The 19,335-nt window shown below is 30.2% G+C and overlaps 1 protein-coding gene across 1 annotated transcript in view; it reads right to left on the minus strand.

Moving 5' to 3' along the window:
- Positions 1–2,508: 2,508 nt before the first annotated feature.
- The window catches only part of LOC143082829 (meiosis 1 arrest protein-like), a 33,648-nt gene continuing 16,821 nt past the window's right edge, over positions 2,509–19,335 (minus strand). The window contains exons 8-13 of the mRNA XM_076258706.1: positions 12,541–12,620; positions 12,141–12,281; positions 10,893–10,994; positions 9,685–9,909; positions 5,646–5,759; positions 2,509–3,031 (exon numbers count right to left, since the gene is read on the minus strand). Coding sequence (XP_076114821.1) covers positions 2,888–3,031; positions 5,646–5,759; positions 9,685–9,909; positions 10,893–10,994; positions 12,141–12,281; positions 12,541–12,620 — 806 coding nt within the window. The 3' untranslated portion in view covers positions 2,509–2,887. The remainder of the gene's footprint in view (positions 3,032–5,645; positions 5,760–9,684; positions 9,910–10,892; positions 10,995–12,140; positions 12,282–12,540; positions 12,621–19,335) is intronic.

Here is a 19,335-nt window from a genome sequence, read left to right on the forward strand (position 1 = left end):
TTTTGAGGAAAAAAAATTAAAAAAAAATTCAGTTTGGACTTGTAATATTTTTCAAAATTTGAATATCGAAAAAGGAAATGGAAACCGAATAAGGAAATGAAAATCCAATAAGGAAATAGAAACTGAATAAGGAAATATAAACCGAATAAGGAAATGAATATTGAAAAAGGAAAAAGAAACCGAATTAGGAAATGAAAATCGAATAAGGAAATGGAAATCGAATAAGGAAACAAAACTCCAATTAGGAAATAGAAACCGAATAAGGAAATAGAAACCGAATAAGGAAATAGAAACCGAATAAGGAAATAGAAACCAAAAAAGGAAATGAAAATCGAATAAGGAAATGGAAATCGAATAAGGAAATGAAAATTCAATAAGGAAATAGAAACCGAATAAGGAAATAGAAATCGAAAAAGGAAATGAATATTGAAAAAGGAAGAAGAAACCCAATAAGGAAATGAAAATCGAATAAGGAAATGGAAATCGAATAAGGATGATAATAAAAAAATGAAAAGGAAAACGAATAAGGAAACGAAAAAAAAATTTGAAGAAAAACTTTATGAGGAAAAATATTGAGGAAAAAATTTTTGAGGGAAAAAAAATTGAGGAAAAAAAAAATTTGAGGAAAAAAAATTTTGAGGAAAAAAAAATTTTGAGGAAAAAAAAATTTAAGGAAAGAAAATTTTGAGGAAAAAAAAAATTTTAGGAAAAAAAAATTTTAAGAAAAAAAAAAATTCAGTTTGGACTTGTAATATTTTTCAAAATTTGAATATCGAAAAAGGAAAAAGGAAAAAGGAACCAACTTGTGTCTGGTCTCAGGTTCATCAACTTTCTGCTCAGACACTGGTGACGTTTAACAAAAAATGAGTAGCAGTTACAAGAACTTGAATACCGAAGTTGAAAAATGTTTATTTTATGCAGGTGAAGTCGGTATATTGCTACTAAACATAGGGAAATTGATAATTTCAAAATTAAAATCGTCTTCTATGTTATAGATTCTGGTACTGAGATGACTGAGTATGTCAAATTCGAGGTATTAGTCTCAAAATAAGGCGGAGGAAGTCATGTCTGTTGTTTCAATAATTTCTAGTACTAGGAGATATATTAACGGAACCCAATCAGAAAAGTTCGGATTGTTAATCGAAGAAACATACATCATCAATATGTCTGAATGTGATTCTGAATAACCTGGCTTCTTTGATCTTCTTTTTTTGACAAGTGTCTGATGGAACTCCGATTCATATGAAAATAGGACGAGACCGACAAGGAGAGGCGCACAGTTCATTCCCATAGGAACTGACATTGCAGCTGAATATATTTATAAAAAAACAACAATGTGTCCATGGTACACGGATGCTCCACTTACACTATAATTTGCTATGTTCAGTGGACCGTGAAATTGGAGTCAAAACTCTAATGCGGCATTTAAATTGGAAAGATCATAACATAGGGAATCTGTGCACTAAGTTTCAAGTTGATTGGACTTCAACTTCATCAAAAACTGCCTTGACCAAAGACTTTAACCTGAAGCGGGACAATCGGACGAACGAACACACGAACACATGAAAAAAAGAAGAGACAAACGAAAGAACGTAAAAACATAATGCCCCTGGTTGTCTTTTCAGATAATCAATTTCTGCACTCATTCAGTCTATTAAATGATAATGAAAGTAACACTCAATAAATTTGATGAGTCTGAATCACTTCCCATGGCTTGCTTTTTCAGGGACATTCAAATCCAAAAAATGTTAGCCAAAAGTAAAATCACAAAAATACTGAACTCTGAAGAAAATTCAAAACGGAAAGTCCCCTATCAAATGGCAAAATCAAAAGCTCAAACACATAAGACAAATGGATAACAACTGTTATATTCCTGACTTGGTACAGGCTTTTTCTTATGTAAAAAATGGTGGATTGAACCTGGTTTTATAGCTAGCTATATAAAACTCTCACTTGAATGACAGTCACATCAAATTCCATTCTATGTATGAATATATGTGAACATAAGAAACAGACATAATAGGTAAAAATGTCAAGTCAGTATAAATGTTTGAATACATATTTAGCTAAATCTAATGAAAAATCTATGATCCTGATCATCCAGCCCAAAACAAACATGAGGAGGCTCACTTGTAACTTGTGAAACTATCGGATGGAAATTACAAAGATAGAAAAAACCAAACTCAAATGCTCCACTTGCAATATCATTTTCTATGTTCAGTAGACAGTGACATTGAAGTAAAAACTAATTTGGCATTTTAAAATCAGAAAGGTCATTTCATAGGAAACATATGTAATAAGTTTCAAGTTGATTGGACTTCAACTTCATCAAAAACTACCTTGACCAAAAACTTTAATCTGAAGTGGGACAGATGAACAGCTGACAAATGGATGGGTGAAGGAACAAACGGACGCATTGACCAGAAAACATAATGCCCTTCTTCTGTAAGGAAAATTGGACACTCTCTTCTGTACTGTATTCTCTTGGTCAAATAACCATAAACAGCATTATAAATATTTAACAAATTTATTCAATATAAAAATAAAAATAAACAAATAACAACTAAAAACTATATAATTATTTTGAAGAGTATCTTATTTTGTGTACATACATAACATAAGTAAAATTATGGGCCTAATCTTCATTGTTCTAAACATAACATATTCACAAATAAATACCATAAATACATTTAATTATAAAATATCAATAAAATTCTAGTATTCAACTGTTACCACATAGAAACAAGGCATTAGAAATAAAGACTGTTACAATCTTTAAGGGTATTACAGTCTTTAAAATAGACAGACCTATGTATTTACAGCTCTTTGTTAAATACAAGTCTGTAAGGAAGATAACAGCAATGGTTTAAAGCCTTTTATTTGTTAATCACAAGTCCGTTGGGAAGATGTTTAGCAATGGTCTCAGTCTTTTAACACTAGTAGAAACTGGAGATGCCCTTGGTGCTTTTCCTGTCATTTGTATGTTGGTATTATACTTTGATGACGATGTTAACACTTCTCTATTAGTATTCTGAAAGGCAAATAAAATTATGATACAGCGGTTCACATGTTAACAAGTTTAAAGAAGAAATAGAAAAAATAAATGTTATTCAAACCTTGAAATAATATTTCACATCTTCTTGTGACTTTATAATCAAATTCATGAAAAGATAAAAGTAAGCTGACAAAATATGCATCACTTTATTTTGAATAATTAATCCTTCCTGTTTAACAACATCTAGGAAAATGACATGCTATTAAATCAAGAACTTAACCTTTATTTTGTAATGTGTATTGAATTTGTAGAAATTTGATGATTTATGAGAAAAGAAAACATAAACGTAGTAATATGAATAACTTAAAAGGTTATCATCCTTGCTATTTCAATGGAAATTTGGGGATATTGGTCAAAGACTCATAGCCTTTCATTCCTTCATACTACTTTCTGTTAACCTGGTGTCTTTGGTTTCTTATTTTGTTTATGGACTGAATTCCTTGGTAAAATAATTAAACCTAAGCTTTGGATATGCAGTGCAATAAGGTTTCAGATAAATGACTTGATTAAGAGTCTAAACTTTTAGACAGAAAATTGACAAAGGAGTAGGTCCAGTAAGACCCCTTTTTGGCCCCAAAATATAGCAGTTTTACAAATTTGTTTGAATGTAAACTTTTAGTTATTTATTGGAAAGTAGAATGCTTCTGCAACATAAATATGGGCTGTTTTTGACAATACAATGCACATATATCGGGTAATAGCATCATTAAGTCATGCTAAATTACTGAAATCTTCACAATTTTAGCATTTTAGTTAAATTTTGGACGGTTTCCTTCTAAAATGAAAGTGGCCACATTTGTGTTCATTCTTAATATTGGAATTGTATTTGATGATAACACATAACATATATAAAGGTTGAGGATGAACACAGATGCGGCCACTTTCATTTTTGAAAAACAAAAACATCTGAAAAGGGACATTTTTTGGCATGTTTGATAGATTTGTCATATTTAAGCTTGAATTGGAGCTTTTTTTATGACTAAATCAGTTAAAATCCTTCACATAAACTAATTGAATCAACTTAAATAGACACTTAAGTGTTTAAAAAGTGTCCAAAATCTTTCGTCAGATGAACCTGAAATTTGAGGCCAAAATCGGCCCTTACCGGACCTACTCCTTTGGGAAGCAAAAGCTACTCAATTTGTTTTTTGGCTTTGATTCCTCCATATAATGACAGTCTATCATCAATAGATGTTCATTAAGGTCTTAGTTTCTAAGTGACCAAAAATGTTGGTGCTTGTTGAAAATTTTCTCTAGAACAGATCAACATTGATGAAAAATAAGTTTGATTTCTGTGACTATCTACTGCCATAACGATACTGTAATAAAACAGAGACTTTAAGCAAAATTACCCAAAGGGTAAACTCCTAGATTGTTTATTACTTTTTGTCCCACACAAATGCAAGATTTCAATTTGTTGTGAGTAAAGGGTCAGCTTGTTAACAAATGGTCAATATCACCACTATATCACACAAAAGAGGAGTACAATTACTTAAATAAAAATTACACTTTCATGTGTGTGAATAGTCTTTTTTGGATAGTCCATCATTACGGATGTTTAAACCTAAACATTTGGGAGCCATTGATGAACTAATGCATTTAAAATTAAGTAGTTATATAAAATAAACAAGAGGCTCTAAAGAGCCTGTGTTGCTCACCTTGGTCTATGTGCATATTAAACAAAGAACACAGATGGATTCATGACAAAATTGTGTTTTGATGATGTGTTTGTAGATCTTACTTTACTGAACATTCTTGCTGCTTACAAGTATCTCTATCTATTATGAACTTAGCCCAGCAGTTACAGTGGAAAATACTTTGTAAAAATTTACAAAATTTATGAAAATTGTTAAAAAGGACTATTAAGGGCAATAACTCAATAAATCAACAGCTGCAAAACTTTCTTAAAATTACCAATTCAGGGACAGCAACCCAACAAAGGGTTGCCTGAATGGTCTGAAAATTTCAGGGCAGGTAGATCTTAGCCTAATGAACAATTCAATCCTGTCAGATTTGCTCTAAATGCTTTGGTTTCAAAGATATGAGAAAAAAACTGCATTTTACTCTATGTTCTATCATGTCGGCCATCTTGGTTCGTGGGGGCAGGGTCATCGGACACAATTCTAAAACTAAATAATCTAATGATGGTTTTGGACAAGTTTGGTTAAGTTTGATTAGTAGTTTCAGAGGAGAAGATTTTTGTAAAAGATTACAAAAATTTACCAAAAACTGTTAAAAAATTACTTTTGAGGGCAATAACTCCATAAGGGGTCAGCTGACAATTTTGGTCATGTTGACTTATTTGTAAATCTCATTTTGCTGAACATAATTGCTGTTTACAGTTTATCTCTATCTATAATAATATTCAAGATAATAACCAAAAACTTTAAAATTTCCTTAAAATTACCACTTCAGGGGCAGCGACCCAACAACCAAAGAGGGAGTGTGTTGAAAACATGTCAATTCCCAAGAACTGACTACAAACTAAGCTGGTAAAAAAACCCAGGGACTCATAGTCTACCAGAGATGCTATCCTCAAGTGCTAGTAATTGAAAATAACACATTTGGAATAATTATAGTAGATCCTTACATTTTCTGTTTTTCTTTTTTGCTGTTTTGGTTCAGGCTTTTTGTTTTTATTCTTCAAACACTGATATAATCCTGAAGAGGCCATTAGAGGGTTATAACTATCTAATTCTTCAATCTGTAAGTAAATTGAATCATGTGACAAAAATGCAAACTTTTGTGAATTGTTTAAAAACTATTTCATGATCAGGTTTCAAATTTATAATTTCATAACCTGCACAGAATAAAAAAAATTTGGTATTTTGTTGCATTTTTGAATCATAAAAGATATCAAGCTGGTATCGAATTAAATATTGAATTTTACACCACTTCAATTTTCTGTTTTCTTAATGAAGATGTTAATACCTCTTTATTGGTATTCTGGACACAAGTTACATACAATTATGATACAACTGTCAACATATTAATAAAGTTTAAATAATGAATATAAATAAAGAAATTTTATTCCTAACTTGCAATATTAAAAGCGATCAAATACTGACTTTTATTACTTAATTTATGAAAAGATTTAAGCAAGATGGCAAATTATGCACATTTCCTAATATTGTGCAACTTTTGTTTTTGGTTTCATTGGATAATATAAAATTATTCATACAGCAGCTATACCATTTCCTTTTGTCATTGTTTTCTAAAAACCGTAACAAAGTAATATTTTGAACACATCATGCCATTTTTCTTTAAAAGCAAATTTTCATTTAGTGATAGAAAATATTCTTTTTTTTTTAAAACAAATTAACATTTTGTAAAGTTATTATTGTAGCCCTTGTAAATTGCAGTATAAAAACAATATTCGATCCAAGTCAAAAATTAAATGATATGTTTTAAGTAATTAATATGAAACTGCTGAAGGGCTTGGTAACCTTGGCCTTTCCCAGTTTATTGGCCTCATAACAAAAATGATACTTTAATAACATTGCCCTAATTTATATATTGTATTGTGTACTTGTATTTTCTCCTTAAATATAAAAAAGAAGATGTGGTATGCTTGCCAATGAGACAACCTTTCACAAGAAATCAAATCACACAGAAATTAACAGCTATAGGTCACCACATTGTCAGCTATAAAAGGCCTGGAAAAGGCCTCAAATTACAAATGAAAAACAATTCAAACGAGAAACTATAAATTTATTTTTAGGAAAATACTTGGTTCTGTTTGCAGACCAACAACTAGATGAAATGAAATAGAATTTTTAATGGCTAAGTTTATTAGAAACCTATAAATTCAACCAGATAATCCAAGAAGCAACAAGAGTTACACCTGATTCTAGTACCCTTATTGATCATGTTTATGTCACCAATAAAGATTTGATACTAGAATCACATGTTGCTAAAATTCTCAATAAGTGATCATTATCCAGTTTGTTTCACTAGAAAAGAAAAAAAATTGACTTATATCAAAAATGATATTCATACTACATATATTTATTAAAGTTATTGGTCACATGACGTTGTAACGGACAAGTGATTGTTTACTATAAACATGTGTGTGTGTTTATATCAAACACATGGTGTGTGTTTATGTTCAATTTGATTGGATAGCATATACCCGTAATGCCGGTTTTAAGGGTATATGCCCTCATGATTTTCAAGAAAAGCATGATTAGGTATTACTTAAGGGGTTAGTTTGAGAAATTAAAGTTATTCAAAGTTTGCCTATAGTTCAACGTAGCAGCATTCGTTATTATGTTAACCCACCCACCCTTTTATGAGATGGTTATTGTTAATAGGAGTTATTATTTTTTCCTTTTTTGTAGATAGTTTTTGATTGTGTTACCGTATATTACTGTGCTATTGTTACTGTATGATTGGATTGGTAGTGTGTCTGAATCATAATCAGTGGACCGTGAAATTGGGATAAAAACTCTAATTTGGCATTAAAATTAGAAAGATCATATCATAAGGAACATGTGTACTAAATTTCAAGTTGATTGGACTTCAACTATCAAAAAGTACCTTGACCAAAAACTTTAACCTGAAGCGGGAAGGACGAACAAACAGACGCACAGACCAGAAAACATAATGCCCCTCTACTATCATAGGTGGGGCATAAAAACAAAATAGCTCAAAAAATCTATTATGTAGTTTGGATCATTCTTGTGGAATAATTTGCCAATATTGTTAAAAATATTACAAATGTTAATTCTTTCAAATACAAAATAACAGATCATTTATTGAATTCAACATAGCTGTATAAATAATATTGAAAACTGATTATGTCATCATGTTTATTTTTTCATAACATTTTATCAAGTTGTATTCAACTGTATTATCACAATTGACTTTTTATACTAATGCATGCAAATGTATATGTTTGCATTTTGTTTGATTTTATATGACATTGCATGATGAGGGTAAAGTATTTTTGTTGTTTCCAAAAGTATTCAATGACGACAAATTTGAATCTTCATCAGTTTTATGAATAGTCCTTGTTACTGTAAATCAGTTTCAAGAAAACAAAATATGAAATTGGGTCTTTCCTGGACTATTACTTTCAAACATAAATCTAAAACCACTTAAAAGTGATTTTTTATTCTCACCACTGTAACATTTAAACAGCTGAGTTCCATCCTAATTTCCAATAATTAGTCTAATGAAAATCCCTAGAAAAGCTGTGGAAACTACCAATTGTTTACATGAAATGAAAATATACCAGTACCGTCATGTCACCATCATTTGTTTTGGTTTTATAATAATATGACTTTTGTACTTTTAAATGCATTAATTTATAGCAACAAAGATGACAATATTGGATAAATTTGAACTATTTTAGTTTATCAAACATTAGAAAGTGATGTTCGTATGGAAACCCTCGAGGGACAAAAGTAATCTAATCTGTATTGTTATTAAAACAAGCAGTGAGTTTAATGTAAACAGAGCTTATTTTCATATTATTGACATACTTTGATGATTTAATTATGTTTTATAGCAATAAAGGTTTTGTTATGACATCATAGAAGTGCAAGTGAATGACATCATTGACCAAGTAAATACTTAAAGCAATATAAAATATAATTAGCATCTCTATGATTTCTTTTAATTTCCTTTGTATACCTATATGGAGTTATTTCCTTGCAAAATGATTGTTCTTTCTTTTGAAGAAACAACTTGGACAACACAAAGTTTCAATGAAATGAGGTTCAATCAATAAAAAATGACCTATTTAAAATAATTATTTAGCCTGATTTTTATGCAAACTACAGTATTTTCAGCGTTTAATTTATTTAAAACTTATTGTGTGTTGTTGCAAATTGAACATATTACATCAAACAGTTCAATGCGATAGACGTTGAATGTATTTTGAAATAGCATCACTGAATTGTAGTTTAAGCTTGGCCTACATAAAAAGCTAAAAATACTGGTTTTTTTTATAAGTCACATTATGCATTATTATGTTTAAGTCTATATTTTCTTTATTTGGTTTTTAAAAAAATCAGTGAACAAAGTGATCTTTATTTAGGTATAAGCTGAAGTATAAAATTTTACCTTTGTATCAGTGACTTACATTATTTAATCATGAGATACCTTCAAATTAAGTAGAAACTGCAGAATATTTTCTTAGAATAAATGCAATAAGAAATGTTAACAACTTATCAATATGACTACAGATATAAGACTGCAATGATATCAATGCCCAAATGGTATTTAACTTATGTCTAAAAAACTAATGTCAAGGACATGAAGGATGTAATCTGGAAACGAAGGTTAATCTATATAGTTGGAAATGAAAATAACATTTTATAAATTTCATGCATTCGAAGAGCTTTTTTGCATTTATCTTCATCAGGAATGTTCTATTCGTAGCATTTGAAAGTCACAGATGTACAAGGGCCTGAAGACATTTGGATATTTTTAATCAAATTGGTCTGAAAAAGAATAGATTAAAATTTATTTCCTGTCAACTTTGTCTGAAAGAGTCGGAACCTTAGATTCTTAGTAATATCTAAATCTATTAACCATGTATTGGAGAAAAGGACTTTTTCAAAATATAGAATTCTGACATTTTGCTACCTTTTTCAGATGATGTTTATTAAATTATGACAAACCTGTTGTAAGGATGAACTTATAAGGTCTAAAGATTCTTCTGTGGCACCATCTAGTGATGTCCCTGTCTGACATGGCAGTAACAACTCCTGTACAGCAATAGATTTAACCAACAATGTGCCATTAGGAGCAGGCAAGAATACAAAACTTCCATTGGGTTTTACTTCCTGGTCCGACCGGGATCTGTTTGATACAGTATTTTCTAATTCACCAATTAAAATTTGATCCTAACCAAAAACAAATAAAGATTGTAACTATTTCTATTAATGTTTCTTAGTATATGTTTTACAATAATATATGCTTTTCAATTTTATATAATTGACCAATATTGGTTGTGCAAGTTGTTTCTTTTGAATTTTCAAATATGGATGAGATGAATTTTGTAATTCTTTTAAGCCCAGTGTGATCATATTTATATTACTTCAAGTATCTTCATAAACAACAGCAAAAGTAAATTGTAAATTCAAAAAACTTTGCAATGTTAAAAAAAAAAAATGTGGACATTGGGAGAGGTAGGGTTTTGCAAAATAAAAACTTGTAACAAAATTTGTATGTCTAATTAGTAGGTACCATTTCCTGAAATGGTCATAATCAATCTTGAATTTTTGTTCTTTGTTTAAAAATCTCAATTAAAAATCAACACAAACATTTCACTATTCTGATTTAATACTTTGATACATTTATTGTATGTGCCATAGTATATATTGTAACCTAATTAACTAATTCTTATAACATTAAGTTTTGTAAACAATAAGGAAAGTAAAATAATGTGGCCTTGGAAATTAAATCTTACTTTTACTACCAGTTATAACATGATGTGCCATTCACTTTTATAAACCATGAGGAGAGAAAATGCGGCCTCGTAATCTCAATCTTACATTTTTATTACCAATTATAACATAATGCATTAATTTCAGTATACAATGAGAAGAGAAAATAATACAGCCTTGTAAACTAAATCTTACTTATTTTACCAGCTTATAATATAACATAATGTATTTTCTATACAATGACTCTGAAAAAGGAAAGAAAAAATGCAGCCTCTATCTTTTTCTACAAGTTATAACTTAATGGATATTATTATACAATAAAGAGGGAAAATAATGCAGCCTTTTAAAACTAAATCTTACTATTTCTACCAGATTTTGCCATAATGCATTTTTTATAAAATGGGGAAAAAATTAAGTAGCCTTTTTAAACTAAATCTTACTTTTTCAACCAGCTTATAGCATAATGCTTTAAATAGCTGTTGATTTTTCTCGAGATCATCCCAATCTATTTTCCAACAGTTTGTGGCTAAAGCTATCATTGGCTGCAAAAATAGACACATCAGGTTAGATGCAAGCATAATAATAGATCCATAAAACATCAACAATTTGATATTTATATGGGATTTTCTGATTCGCTTTTCAATTTTAACTTTTCAAAATAGTATTACTAAATATAACTAAAAATGCTTTAAATTGCCTTCAGCATTAATTTCAAAAACAAAAACATGGTTGAATATATCTTTTCACACATGATTGTAAATGTAGATGCCATTGATTGATATATATGTAATCCAATTAAGATTAGGAGGAGGGCTGGATAATCGATAGTTTATTAACCAGCTACATACCTCATGCTCTTGAGCCTATAACACAATGGCAGTTGTACTCTTACCATCATTCATACTTTTATTTTACAAATGACCAATATTGGGTTGCAAGTTTCTTTGAATTTTTAACATCTGGTTTAGATAAACTTTGTGATATTTTTAGGCCCTTGTGATCATTTAACTATTGTTTTAATTTGTTTTAATCAAGAGTGTCACCAAAGTTACATGTAGGAGGAGGTTTGGGCACTGACAATCATATGTTTAACAATGCCACATTCTGTATGTGCCTGTCTCAAGTCAGGAGCCTGTAATTTAGTGGCAGTCGTTTGCTGCCTTTAATACATCATACTTGTTTTTCTTTTTTTGTTTTGTAGATAAATCTGGCTGTTAGTTTTCTTTGAATTTTTATTACATTTGTCATTTTGGGGTCTTTTGTGTCTTACTTACAGCTTTTGATCATTGTCGAAGGTCATAAGGTGACCTGTAGTTAATTTCTACACCATTTGGTCTTCAGAGGAGATCTGGCCTTGAAGGCATAAAACTTTGCTCAGTACTCTGAGCACAAAAATCATGCTCGAAACATGAAATCCAGCAATTTGATTGGTTGATTTCGAGTTTGAGTACAAAAATCATGCTCGAAAGTTTTATGACCGTGAGGCCAGATGTCTCATTGACAATCTTATCACAACAGCACAAATTTTTAATTACCAGTATTAAAAATATATAGTTTACTCTAAGTAAGGTGACCATTTTCAACACTAATGATTACCAATATCTAAGCTGGTAATCATATCAAATGTTGAATTTTTACAGTATAGCCCATTGACAAAATTTATTATATTATCATTTTATTTTACAAACCATTCCATAAACAATAGAATCACACAAATCTTGAGAAGACAGAAGTCCCAGAATTTTGATCCTGTAGATAGGAATAAACATCCCTAGGGCTTTACTGGTGGATGGGAAGGTCTTCATTGTGGCAGAGTCAGGATGGACAGTCTTAAAAAAACCAATACATATACAGACTAATTTAAACTACAAAACAAATGTATTTTTTAACAATTACAAGCAAAAACTACATTAAACAAATAATCATTTTGTATTAACATGGGCTAACCCATACAATTGACTTCAGAAAAAAAAACAACCAAAACACACAAATTAAAACTGGGAGTAAATGGCTTACACATTTAAAATGTTCAACTTTTCAACAGGAAATATTTATCAGATAAGTGCAGTCTAACTGATATTTACTTACAAAATTTCCATAGAATGGAAGCTGTGCTGGGTTTAGTATTCTCTCTCTTAAATCACACTTAATCACCACACTTTTCTCATCTGAAAAAGAAGAAAAAACCTTCTGTACATCTTCAAAATAAATATTTCAAAAGCACAAAAGTACTTATCATTGATATATTATAAAGCATTCAATCATATCATATTTATTACTACCTGATGAATTCTTATAAAGGGAATGGGGTGTGTCACATCAATCCTTCTGAGATGGCAGCAACTACACAGTACAAATCACAAAAGACATGCAGCAGTTAATTATTGAAATGCAGCAAGACAAAACTAGAGGCTCTCAAGAGCCTGTGTCGCTCACCTGTTACTGTATTTACTGATGTTGGCCATCTTGGTTGGCAGGCAGGGTCATTAGACACTTTTTTAAAATAGATACCCTAGTAATGATTGTGGCCAAGTTTGGTCAAATTTGGCCCATAGTTTTAGAAAAGAAAATTTTTGTACAAGTAACAAAAATGATGAAAAGTTGTTCAATATTGACTATAAAGGGCAATAACTCCTAAAGGGGTCAACTGACCATTTCGGTCATGTTGACTTATTTGTAAATATTACTTTGCTGAACATTATTGCTGTTTACAGTTTATCTCTATCTATAATAGTAGTCAAGAGACTGCCCTTGATTATCACTGCTTCCAAGATAACAACCAAAAACTGCAAAATTTCCTTAAAATTACCAATTCAGGGGCAGCAACCCAACAACAGGTTGTCTGATTCATCTGAAAATTTTAGGACAGATAGATCTTGACCTGATAAACAATCAAATCCCGTCAGATTTGCTCTAAATGCTTTGGTTTTTGAGTTATTAACCAAAAACTGCATTTTACCCCTATGTTCTATTTTTAGCCGTGGCGGCCATCTTGGTTGGATGTCCGGGTCACCGGACACATTTTTTTAACTAGATACCGCAAAGATGATTGTTGCCAAGTTTGGTTAAATTTGGCCCAGTAGTTTCAGAGGAGAAGATTTTTGTAAAAGATTACTAAGATTTACGAAAAATGGTTAATAATTGACTATAAAGGGCAATAACTCCTAAAGGGGTCAACTGACCATTTCAGTCATGTTGACTTATTTGTAAATCTTACTTTGCTGAACATTATTGCTGTTTACAGTTTATCTCTATCTATAATAATATTCAAGATAATAACCAAAAAACAGCAAAATTTCCTTAAAATTACCAATTCAGGGGAAGTAACCCAACAAAAGGTTGTCCGATTCATCTGAAAATTTCAGGGCAGATAGATCTTGACCTAATAATCAATTTTAGCCCCTGTCAGATTTGCTCTAAATGCTTTGGTTTTTGAGTTATAAGCCAAAAACAGCATTTTACCCCTGTGTTCTATTTTTAGCCGTGGCGGCCATCTTGATTTGATGGCCAGGTCATCGGACACATTTTTAAAACTAGATACCCCAAGGATGATTGTGGCCAAGTTTGGTTAAATTTGGCTTAGCAGTTTCAGAGGAGAAGATTTTTGTAAAAGTTTACGGACGACGGACGCCGGACGCCAAGTGATGAGAAAAGCTCACTTGACCTTTCAGGTCAGGTGAGCTAAAAAGGAAGAAAAATAACAGAATACAATTGAGAAATTGTCAACTTTTACCTTTTTCATGGATAAAGTAATGACGAAATATAGATTTCACCATTGCAACATGTGTGTTACAATATTTCTCCACTCGAAACAGCTTAATCTAATATTTTTAAAAGTGTGAGGATTACAGAGCTTTTCAAATAGTTTAAATTTAACGGTTGATAGTGGAGAAATATTGTAAAACTAAAGTTATAGTGGCGGAATCTGTTCCTTTAATTATTTTTATCATTCCTTTTATCAAAGATTTGCAGAAAGTTGTGTTCTTTATATGTGACGTCAACAGGCATCATCACTTTTTTTCATGATGTCACAATAGAAAATTTCAGAAATCAAGAAAATTTGACACCATAATTAACCTTGGAACAATAATTTGCTAAATTCAAATTTTTCACTAGAGAGTAGTGAGGAGAAATATTTTTTCTCACACCGATCAAGAAATGTGAAAATAGCACAAAAATTAGAGAAATAATGTTTACTCTGGAGCACCTGCTTTCACAGTCATTATTAGAGCTTTAATCTCCCACATTTAAATTTAAGATATATGTCTGCATTTTACAGAGGTCCTTAAACCTAATTGATGTAATTAAAACTAAAAAAAATCAGTATTTTATGGTGATACTACACTACCATGCTTTAACAGATGCCAAAATTAATCTAAACCCCTTTTTCTTACTTGATACATAAATGAAAACAAAATAAATTCTTTGTTGATTTAACATAAAGTGAAAACTTCCTAGGATTCAAACTGTAGGAGGAGTTATGCTAAATAACTATATACCCATTATGGGCTGGGCGGACAGACAGGGGTAAAACAATATGCTCCCCAACTTTTAGTTGTATAGGCATAAAAAGGTTGCGGGGGCATAAAAATCATGCATAGATGACTTAGTAAAGTATGTATGCATACATTAGTTCAATATTTTCCTTAATATATAATTACAAGAAACTTATTTAATATGGTTTTAAGACAGTAAGTTGACATTTAATTATCTTTCAGGAAGTTGATATATTGTGTTGATATTTATTTATGTATTCAAACTCAAAATTTACAAAAGTACAAGCTTTGTACGGTCTCATCAGCATGATTCTTATCAACCCAAAATACTATTTCTTAGAAGATTATTTTGTTGCATGTAGAATCTAATTAAAGGTGGTGATTTTTCAATGTACAATCCGTCTTAAGTTAAATATATTGGAAATAGCTTAAGATACCTAAGACATTGTCATGTGGAACTTTAATTATAATGAACATCCTCAAATGATGTCTTTCTTCTACAAAGGAATAATGTATATAAATGAGATTATTTATCTTGGCTGCTTAATATATCTAAATGGATCATTTTTGCCTTTTGCAGATTTTTGAAATATTGTTTTCCTTAAATTGTAATTTTTCTAAGTTTCTTGTAAATGTTTACCACCTTTACAGGCAAAAACAAGGTTCCCTAAACTTCTTAAGGGTTATGAAAAATAAAACCTACATATAAAGAATAAATGAAAAAAAAACAATAAAATTTTCAGACTTTAAATTGCTCTGAAAGATAAAACCATTAAGAGCAATATATTTTTTTTATAAAATAATCAATTAAAAAAAGATTAAACTTTTTAAGATTACATTACATTGTTCTTACATTCATTCATCTTTAATACTTAATAATAAAGCTCACAGCTTCAATTCCAGGCTGACTGGACCAAACAGCCTATTGTTTATGCGCATCAACTAAAGCATCTTGGTAGTGACATTTAAGCTCTATGACGTTGTTTCTAGCAATGAAAAACCGTCAAATTATAACTTCCTATTTCACGTTTTTCATGGATTCCAACATGGTGTACGCTTAAAAATATGTCTCCCAAGACAAAAGGAATGAAGCGTCACGCTGATATCTTGTGGAAATTTAACACAAATGGACACAAAAGATACTACACTTTATTTAACCTTTGTTCTAATATAAATAATAAAATATATTATTTTGATCTCGACTTTTTGCATTTGCGCTGATCTGCATTTTTTTTTTAGTCCTTCACATGCATAGATTTTGTCTTATATTTGCGCCGATCTGCATTTCATTTTTTTTTTATTCTTTCACTTGCGTAAATTTTGTCATTCATTTGCGTCAATTGTGTACAGGTTAATTAGATATGTGAAAGTTATGCCCCATAAATAAATAATATATTTTTTGGTCTGTGCATCTGTTTGTCCGTTCGTTCGTCCGTCCTAGCTGCGTATGAATGTAACTGATGTCTGGATGATTCTCGTAAAAAAAATGTCGGATCTTGCAATGAAGCTTAAATTTATTTATACTGCTTATTTGACAAAATCTTATAGTAAAAATAAAATTATGACAAAGGGTCATTGTCGTTTGTCATTTGTTTCATTTCAAATTGTCTTAAGGAGAAATGATAAACATTTCGCCTGATCTCACTGAAGCTTACAGCTAATTTCCTAATGTATGTAGATCAACACTTTTGTTAGCTTGCTTGCTTTGTTTTTATATTTTGTATAATTATATTTTGATAACGGCCAATTGAATTTAAATATAATACATACAGGTTGACATATATATATATATATATGAAGATGTCAATCTTAATTACAAAGCTTGAATAAACATTTATGCAAACAAAGCAAGAAAGCCAACCAAAGTTTTACCCTACATGCATTAGGAAATTAGCTGTCAGGCAAAACATAATAATAAAATAATTCTCAGCGAATGTGAATTAAAATCATCATTTTCTGTGTTTAAAACTATATTGTTGTAAATTTAACTTATGACAAAAAAAATTCTCCAAGAATAATATCCAACATAAAACCTCTGACCGGAAAGATTGAAAACAAATTTCGATTTTCAATGCTGGCAACAATCTTGTTTTTGTTTTAAGTTCCAAAATGAGCAATTTAGATTTATTATATTTTATCCTGTTGGAGAAATCGTACTTTGTAGTTTTCAACGGAAAATTATTTCTAAATTAATTAAAGTTGAATTAAAAATTAAAAACTTTTTGTATTTTATATTTACTGTCTCGTTTGTTCAAAACACGTGAAGTAGTAGTAATGACAGGGATGGTATTTTATGATAGATGTGTTACGTTTTAGAATCAAAAACTTTAATTCATATATTTTACCTATAATTTTAATTTCCTTATATCTTAAATATTCAGAAATAATGAATACATAAACAAGTTGGAATAATTTCTATACGTTTGTCTCAGTCGGGAAAAATAATGGAATAAAAAAATCTGTCCATGCCTTTGTACGTCCGTCTGTCAACAGTAGCAAATGAGTTTGTTATGGCAAACTTCTGAAATTTAAGCGGAAAAAAAAACCGCACACATCTAGTGACTCTAGTCTGATATAGTCAAGTACTCTGTAAGTTAGCCAGTGGTATCTTTCATTTTTTTATATTCAACAATTTTGCACATGAGGAGCAGAGGACAAATACAGACTTTCCTAACAAAAGCGGCATGAAAAGTTATTTCTAACAATTTTCCATTCCGTCGGATGGTGCTTTTGAAGGTTAATATTGTGCGGCAACAACATCATACATGTAAGATCTATACATGCATTTAATCTCTTGTATTACCAGATAATGAAATAGGTGAATATTGTTGTTATTCTTGGAAATTTAAATGTGGGTTTCAAACCTCCAATTTGTGACTTTTTGCACATAATGCGCCAGCAAGGAGAGTTTGTACTATGACGTCAGATGCAATGTTCTGAAGAAAGACAACCTTTTCTTCAAAACGAACGAGGAAAAAACATGAAAATTACTCATAACTTATTTTTAAAAGGATGGTGACATACACTTTTTTTTGCTTTATTTTGGAGAGTACACATGGCACTTTCCTTCTTGAATTTTTTATTAAGAAATCACTGGTAGATAATTTTTAATACTGAAAACGTTTTTCATTTCTAAGTTTTATTTTTGGCGGGAATGAAATAAATCATAGTTTTAAAGATAAAAAAAATATGACTCTTAAACTCTTGAACATGTATTTGATAGATTCAAATCTACTGTTCAACGTGAAACAAGAATTATGCTAGTAGGTTGGATATAAAGGAATTTTTTGAGAGTTTAGATAACAAGTAAATATTATGGTAATATTCGGGAAAACACAAACCTGAGGTTGCTATAGTGACAAAACTAAGTCGGTGACCCCCAATTTTTTTCATCATATTTTGTTCCTCAAATATTTTTGAAAAATGTTACCAGTCTGCAATTGGTGAGAATAGCTCACTCAAAGTCCCAGGTGATCTTTCACATCGAAAGAAGTAAAACTGAAAGTGTTTTGAGTACCTTTAGACTTATTTACCTCCATCTTTCTGTATAAAAACCAACTAATCAAAGTAAATGAGTTTTGATTTTCTTTTGTATTTTAAACAACATGACAGAAGACTGATAAGGAATTAAGACAGCTTGGTTATTTTTAGTTTTATAACAGATTAAATATGCACTGTAACAATGTTTCTCAATAAAATGTTCAATAAGAAATTAATATCATATTATCATTACAATCCAACAGAATCACTTTCTTTTAAAGTTCAAATGTTAAAATGCAAAGTTACTGATTGAATAGTTGCTTTGATGGTTTTTGTCAATAAGTGTCCATTTTTGTACTTGATGTATCATATCTAGCATGTCTTTTTAAAATTAAGGCATCAAAATAAATAATTTTCTTTTCTCTCTGTTATGTTCCTTTGGCAATGTTTTACAGTGTCCCAACTCTTTCTCTATTCCCATGTCTGTAGTGAGGTTTTGGAATTCAATGAGTGCAATCTATGTATTACTAGTAAATTATTAAGTAAAGCATTTCGTTATCACAATCTTACTTTAAACCTTTACTTAATTCTTTTACAGGTACAAAGATTTGGTTTGCAAGTTTAACTGCAACTGTAGAAAACTTTTTTCAAACGTAATTGCACGTCCTAAATCCAAATTATGGTGATGTTATAAACCAAGCCCTGAAACTTAGATACCATTTGGGTAAACCTATCAATTCATTAAATAAAGTTATTCTAAAAGGTTACCTATTCATCACATTAACTAAATCTTTAATATTGTTTTTAATGGCATAAATATTGATTTTGTTATCAGTAAATTAAAATCAAACTAAATATTACACATATGAACTTTCAAGCTACTTTACAATCTGTTGTTACCTATAAT

This window comes from Mytilus galloprovincialis, chromosome 7 (assembly GCF_965363235.1).
Source record: "Mytilus galloprovincialis chromosome 7, xbMytGall1.hap1.1, whole genome shotgun sequence".
In the NCBI taxonomy this organism is placed as follows: Eukaryota; Metazoa; Mollusca; class Bivalvia; order Mytilida; family Mytilidae; genus Mytilus; species Mytilus galloprovincialis.